Source organism: Pleurodeles waltl, chromosome 4_2 (assembly GCF_031143425.1).
Source record: "Pleurodeles waltl isolate 20211129_DDA chromosome 4_2, aPleWal1.hap1.20221129, whole genome shotgun sequence".
Taxonomy (NCBI): domain Eukaryota; kingdom Metazoa; phylum Chordata; class Amphibia; order Caudata; family Salamandridae; genus Pleurodeles; species Pleurodeles waltl.
Window position 1 is genome coordinate 611260512 of NC_090443.1, and position 7964 is coordinate 611268475.

General features: G+C 44.2%; 1 protein-coding gene across 1 annotated transcript in view; it reads right to left on the reverse strand.

Annotated features, from left to right (window-relative positions):
- DPH5 (diphthamide biosynthesis 5) overlaps positions 1 to 6779 on the reverse strand; it is a 326819-nt gene extending 320040 nt beyond the window's left edge. The window contains exon 1 of the mRNA XM_069232182.1: positions 6462 to 6779. Coding sequence (XP_069088283.1) covers positions 6462 to 6596 — 135 coding nt within the window. The 5' untranslated portion in view covers positions 6597 to 6779. The remainder of the gene's footprint in view (positions 1 to 6461) is intronic.
- Positions 6780 to 7964: the final 1185 nt, after the last annotated feature.

Genomic DNA, 7964 nt, shown 5'->3' on the forward strand with positions numbered 1-7964 from the left:
CTTGAGGCACTCCGCAGTGATCTCTATGGATTCGGAGTTGAACGGTGGAAGTCTAACTCTCTGTGTTCGGCCAGTGAAGAAGGAACGGATCCATTCTGGGGCATTGTCTCGAATGCTGGCTTTGTGGAGTCTTGAGCAGGGGGTGTGGTCAGAGACCGTGTCGAAGGCAGCAGAGAGATCCAGGAAGAAGAGGGCAGCAGTTTTGCCTCGGTCGAGGAGGGTGCGGATGTCATCTGTAGCAACAAGGAGAGCGATCTCGGTGCTGTGGTTGCTTTTGAAGCCCAATTGGGAGAGGTCAAGGATGTGGTTTGTTTCAATGAACTCGGAGAGTTGGGTGTTGATAGCTTTCTCAATTACTTTGGCTGGGAAGAGGAGCAGTGAGATGGGTCTGTAGTTCTTGAGGTCCTTTGGGTTGGCAGAGGGTTTCTTCAACAGGGGGTTGATCTTTGTGTTTTTCCAGTCTTTCAGGAAGGTGGCGTACTCGATGGAGCAGTTTCTGGTGCGGAAAAGTTTGAGTGCGATAGCGGTTATAGATGTGGTGAGGACAGGGATCGGCGAGGGCTCTGGAGTGGATGCTCTTCATGATCCTGAGGGTGTCATCAGAGGTGAGGGTGATCAAGTGGGATAAGATCTGCTGGGGTCTGGAGTCATTGGGTAATGAGGTTGTGGGTGGAGTGGGTGGGTCTTGGGTTGCAAAGCTGTTGTAGCGCTCCTTAAAATTGCAGTGAAAGAAGGTGGCAAGGTTGTTGCAGAGGTTTTGAGAGGGAGAAATTTCTGCTGTGTCTGTGTTGGGTTTGGCGAATTTGTTTATGAAGGCACAGAGTTCTTTGCTGTTGTGTGCATTGGCGTTGATACGTTCCTGTATCGCTGCCTTCTTTGTTGTTCTGATGAGGTGGTGGTGTGCGGTAACAGCGGTTTTGAAGGCTGTGTGGTCTGCCATGGTCACGCTGCTCCTCCATCTTTTCTTGAGCCATCTGCAGGTGTGCTCTGACTCTTGGAGTATGGGGGGCGAACCAGCTGGCTTTCTTGGAGGGCTGCTTGTCTGAGGATTTCCTGAGGGGAGCCAGTGTGTTGGTACAGTTGGATATACGGTGGTGGAGGTTGCGTGCTGAGGTGTTGGTGTCCATGGATGTCGGTAGTGGGCTTTTGCACACGAGGTGGTAAGCTGGTCTTCGGAGATCTTGTTTCAGCTTCTGCGAGGATCGAGGTGGGTTTGGTGAAGGAGAAGAGGACGCATTGATGGTCAGTCCAGTGTAGCTCGGAGGTGCGGTTGACGGAGATGTTGTTGCATGCGTAGAAGATGGGGTCGAGCATGAGTCCTGCTGAGTGGGTTGTAGTTGTGACCAGTTGTTTGAGTCCGATGGTGGTGAGGTTCTCCAGTAATGATGAGGTGTTGTGGTCGTCGAGGTTGTCCAGATGGTAGTTGAGGTCGCCGAGGAGGCTGTACCCATTGAGGGGAGAGCATGGTAAGCAATGAAGTTGACTATGGCTTCACTGAAGGGGGGGCAAGGTCTGTAGATGAGGGTGCAGTGGAGGGTGGTGTTTGGGTTGGTCTGGATCTGGAAGTGGAGGTGTTCCATTTTGGGTGAGAGGTCATCAGAGCTGGTTGTGAGGCAGAGGGTGTTTCTGTGTATGATGGCGATGCCTCCTCCTGATTGGTTGATGCGGTCCTGGTGGATGATTTTGTAGCCGTCGGGGATGGCAGTTGCGATGTCCGGGGCTGAGGTGGACTTCAACCAGGTTTCTGTAAAGAAGGTGACGTCGGGGGAGACGGAGTCGAGCAGGTCCCAGATCTCCATGGCGTGTCTTTTGAGGGAGCAGGTGTTAACCAGATGTATCTGAGGTGGTCAGGTCCGGTTCTTGAAGGTTGTGCGGTCGGTGGGTCTGGTGTGCAACGAGAGGAGAAGGCGCAGTTGCTCCTTCTGAAAATAACATTCAAAACCTCAAGTAACAAAATGAACAATGACGAGGAATTGGATGAGATAATGGATATGAAGCCCCCCACTCCCTAACCCCAATTACACAAACCATCCACGGAATCTATACTGTCAACAAAGGGCCTGATGATGGTAACCAGCAAAGACGTTCACAAGACTATCCTCAAAAATTCTATCTCAAGAAAATTCTGACAAGATTGTGGGACTAAAATTGTGTATCAATCATCTCCATCTTCCACCAATTGATTAGGAATTTAAGTTTTGTCTCTGCAGGTCATACCATAATCATATCCTCAATAATCACTTTCTCCCAAATGGTAGCTTTCTCACTCATCACACAGACACAGTGCCTCCATAACCATATTCAGTTCGTAGTACATATTTTGAGTGCCCCACTTTCCTCCACTTTTGCACACCCAGTGTTAAAACAAAGCAGCTACACACTCCTTTACAGTCTGTCCATTATACTATTAAGGCCATCACTAATTTTAACATATGCATGCATACTACACTGGAGAAAAGAGGCAGTATGCTCTACATCACGACCCTGTGCAACCACTCCTTAAAAACATATATTACCAGAATTTCTTTAACAATATGCATATAAGACAAAAGTAAAACTCAGTATACCCACGTGTGATCATTTCTATTAGACTGAGAAAACTTTAATTTGACCCTTTCTCCTTGGTCTCAGGAATGGTTTGGCCTTTTTCAGTAGGGGTATAAAAGGAGCAGCCTTTAAGGTATGTATTTGGTGGTTGCACCATGTGTACCTTGACAATAGGTAGAAATACTGTGGAAGGTCAAAGGCAGAGACATAATCAATGACTTTGTGATGAGGTAGATAGTTTTTTAGATGAGTAGCATAGTGTTACTTCATTGTTATTAAGGGTTCGTTAGAGAGTAGGCATTTAACTCTTTCCTAAATTTAACCAGGGTTGAGGATAAGTGCATGGATATGGAGAAGTAGTTCCTGAACCTGGATGCAGTCGGAGGCACAATGTTCCATTCTTTCTTTTTTGCACTTCTCCATCTCCAGTCTGACTGTGTACTGGTTCTGCCATACGATCTCGCTTTATGCATCACATGATTTTAAGAGGCTAGTCAAAGGTCCCTTTGGATGCTCAGCGAACTAACCACAGCTAGTGAAATCAATGTGTGGCCTACAGCTCGCCAGTTTGGACCAAGGGCAATTCATCTTTAGGGAATGAAAACATTGTGCTATTAAATTAGCTAATAAGAGTACCTCTTGTTTATAGTGCTAGACGTGACAAGATGGTTGTATAAAGCACTATATCAAAGTGAAGGTATTATTTTGAGTACCCAGACCAGTTAACATAGGGCATTCTTTGCATGCCGATGACCCAGACAACAAACGATTCACCTGACATTTCCCCAGAACCACACAATTAGTTTGCAGATCTTTCCAGCTACCCTCACTGCTTGCTTCGCCACCAAGTATGTTAGCATTATTGGAGTTCATGTTCCTGATCCCTAGTGCTATGCACAGATAAACCATCAGTAGAGTTTTACCATTTGACAATGGGTGTCTAGAAACCCCTAGGAATTACCTTTTTGTGCTAAATACAATTACAATTTGTTCGTTCATTTATGGAGCGTCACTGGTGGAGGCATTCTGGGAAAGAGTGATGGACTATGCCAACTCGTTATAGTATTCTTTTGTACATCATCATAACCAGTATGGTGACTAAGGGCCAGATGTACCAAAGGATTTTACCCATTCTGTGTCTATGGGAAAAAGCTTTCGTACATATGGCCCTAAGCTCTTTATTAACCATGTTAAACTGCACGTAGCATAGATTTCCAGGCAGCACTTGCTTTCTGTAGAGCTTCCAGCAGTGATAATTACACGCGTTTCAGGCCTCACCCCAATTTTCACCAAATAAAGAAGAGGTGTGGACAACTATAACTACTGCCATGACTATGTAGGGGTAAACGACTGAACCACTGCTTACTTTTTGTAATCAGTAGGTAGCATCAGGAATGTAACTTCTGGAGGGTGTACCCTAAATAAAGGCATTCTGGGATTGGTAGCTGGCTCTGGCCACCCCCCTAACTCAAGTTTGTTAGTTCTGTGTTGGATTTTCTCATTGTGAGTAAAGAATGAAATACAAAACAGTGACCTTTGATGTAAATGAGAGAAAGAGAGATATACATCTGGGTTCTAAATTTCAAAATGTGAAATCAGATAACCTGGAATCAAGACCAGCTTCCTGGCTTGTCCAAATATTTTATTTCACTGAGCTTCCTTTTTCTTCATCATCTCATATGAGCACACTTTTGAATACTTGATAACAGGATGTCCACTCTGCAGCAATCGCCAATATTTCATTTAATAGAGTGTAATTTTGCTCCATCTATAACAATAATCTAGGCCATGTTTATGGATTATATGACTACTGACTTGCCTCTTAGTTCATTAATGGCATTGTTGTTAGGAGGCAAACAATGAATGTTTCTAAAAACTATCACTTTTAATCAGTGCCTGTCCATGCAGTTAAATAGCCAAATGCACTACAGTGAAATACTTACTCATGGGAAATAAATACACCTTTTTGTACATTTAAAAGATTTTTTGCATTATTTTTCATGCACGATAAACATACCAAACATCTTCATGGATCGGCTTGTGCATGGACTCCTAGAGCAAAGTCAGACCCATAGCGACTTGGGCTCAGTACACGGAGATGTCACTGATTTAATAAAATGTTTTTTTAAAAGGAAGGACCAGAAACATGAAGCCCTGCCAACGTGCACCAATTTGACAACTTTTGTCATCAAGGGTTTTGGTAGTAGAGACACAGAAGAGTATGTGCGGTGAAAAATACATATAAAATAAGTGATTCTGTGGCAGGAAGCTGTGTTGTACGTGACTGTAGTCATGAAATCCCAGGTAGAACTACCAGGCCTAGGCAGGGTGAGTAGGGACATAGCATCATTGGGAGTGTTTGGGGTGTGACACCCTTCAAATGCATTCTTTGTTTGATATTGGGGATGTGAGCCCTGAGTCTGGTCTGCTGTCTGTGCAGGTTTATCTTGTCATACTTATTTCACTGAGACATTTTAACTAACCCATTTTTGTATCAGGATCTTTATATATATACACACACACAAATATATATCTATATATACACACACACATATACATATATATATATACACATACATCTATATATATATATATATATATATATATATATATATATATAGTGAGCAGTTTACCAGAAATGTGGTAAATGTGTACCTATAGACTGCTCCTTGAATGAGTGCAAATGCATTACTTTTTTGAATTCACAAACATTGTCAATATTAGGCTTAGAAACTGTGCCAATCTCATGTTTTCAGGCATAAAACACTCAAATTATCTAAACAGTGGTAATGACTCAGGGAAGCATTCCAATCTATTATTTTTCACCCACTATGCCACTGTAGACAGAGACCCACCTAATGCAAATCAGTACTGACTGATCCTGTTCCTGGTGGAAACAGTCCATGCCAAACTTTAGACATCTCACCTCTTTACCCTGTAGCCACCTGTTTTTTAGTTGACAAATGTAAGATTCACACCCCCTGAATTTCATGGTGTAAGCTATGGCACTGGGCACCAGTGCTCACTTTTTAGGGACAATGACTGACTGTTCATCATCAGACATTGACCAAGAGTGAGGGAAAGAAAAGGCAGCAAAGTAAGAAAGAAGAAGGCCGAGAAATGTTAGAAGAAAGTGACAAAAAAAGAAGGAATGAAAAAGAATCTCCAAGATGAAATAAAGAGATAGAAAGTGTGGGATAAAGGTAGAAAGAGACATGAAGTGGAACCTAGACAAGGCAGCCTTTGTATACACACCCAGGCATTCAATAGTGGTGGCAGGAGGCTCGTAAAGAAAACTTTTGAAGGGAGGGAAGCTTGCTATCTTCCTGCCACGCAGCCCCTGTTCTCTGAGAAAGTAAAGCTTGCGCTGCTGCTTCTCAATTTGTACCTGTTCTGTGATGGGAAAAGCTTGAGCTGATGATACCCTATTTATACACATCCTGTGAAGGAGGGATGTTTACACTGTTTCAACTCACATTTTATCTGTTCTTTGAAGAGGGATGATTTTACTATTATCACCCCAAGTTAGAAAAAAACAAAGGATATTTTTAATATACTTGCCTAATATGCTTATCTCAGTAAGAAGCATTGGTTGGACCCGGTGCAAAAACTAATTGGAGGGCCCTGACCCAGAAATTCTGGTTTAAATCACAGCTTCCCATCTAGATCAAACTGTGTGACCCTGGACAGTAACTTTTCTTCCCCCTGCCTCTGGTTTTATGTTAAGAAACATCTCACACCAAAACGGTCTTTTGATCGTGCTAATACTGAGGGGAAATACTTTTTGCATGCATTTCGTGCTCGGTGGAACACGACGCTTATGCGTGCTTCATAGGACAGTAGAACCGGTTTCATGAAACTGTAAACTAGCAAAGACCTTGTTCCACTGAGCAGGTTTCAGCGACCAGACCTACCAGAGCCTCCTTGCCCACAGTGAGGATGGATGTGTAGGACTCCAGGTAGACCCGGCTGCACTGCTTGATCACCTCCAGCCCTTTCACTGTGATGTCTGTAGCGTCGCCCAGACCCAAGCCCACGAGGTAGAGCATACTGGTGTCAGCGGGGTGCGGGGCGTGGGAACCAGAGCCCCGAAATGGGGAACGTATCCTGCGATCTGAAGTAGCACGGGCTAGGCGCCAGTAGACAGAACCAAGTAATAGACTGGCAGCTGTCACTGATCCCACTTGCAGCCCAGCTCTCCTCCACGCCGTTGCGCTGCAACTCGCCCGACGGCCTTTTACGACACTCGGCAGCAGAGGAGGTTCCGTGTTTTTCTGATACCCATATTTCTGCGCTTCTGATGTAGGAGTCTAACGCGCACGTGTAATGTGCCGTTTAGTATCACGTCCCTAAAACCACCCAGCAATTTATAGAGCAATTTTAGCTCGCAACAATGTATTTTTTGAAAGAGGGATTAAACAGTATTACTCGTTACGATCAGTTTTGGTAACTGTTTCAGCAGTACCATTTCCTGTCCATTTAAAAGTAAAGCATTTACCCTGAGTCTGTAGCCAGCAAGAGTTTGGAAAGATTCCTCATAATACGGAAAAAAGCGTCGAGCTCCGTTCCCTTATTCTCATTCGTATTCATATTCATATTCATATTCATTCTCTGTCTCTCTCTCTCTCCACACTGTACTCCTTTCCTCTCTCCCGAAGTTCCCCTGTGCTTGCTGCAGTTGGAGACCTGTGGAGAGTGACAGGCAGCAGTAACAGCAGCAGCCCTGGGCTTTCAAAACCGGCATCCAACTGCTTCAGCCCACTGGGGAAATGCCCAGAGGAATAAACGGCCTGTCCAGCCCTGCAGTGGCTGCCACCAAATGTGGATTATTTTAAAGGAAACCATTACATAGGCGACATTAGTCTGACTTGTCTTTTTTAGACCAACAGCTTTTAAAGTCATAAGTGATAACATCATCTAGTCCTGCGCTCCTTACACTAACATCATTTGAAATGCTTCCCATGTTTCCCAATACACGCTTCGGTATATAGGAACTACTATCACAGCCTGCCTCGCGGGGCAGCTCCTGTACACTGTATTGTGCCTGGTAGGTGTATGCCACAGATGTTGCAGGTGTGGCTTCTGAAATCACAAGAAGGGGAGCTAGTTGTGTTGATTGGCCCATGTCGCTTAATTCACATTTGGCATATATCGACGTGGACAATATCACGAGGAGTAGGGCTGCTGAGGGTTCGCATTATCTTAGTCGCCAGCCTCCCTGGGAACTCAAATTGTGTTTCTACTCAGAATTTCTTCAAAGTATTGTGGTAGGTCATGTTGTTTTGTAAGTTGCCCCATTTTTTAAAATGCAAGCCTGCCCGTTTTATGAACAAATATGTTTGAAAGACAATGTCCTCCCTTACAACCACTTGCCCTTTTTATCACCTTCAAATAAAAAGCAGCAAATCGAAAATTGG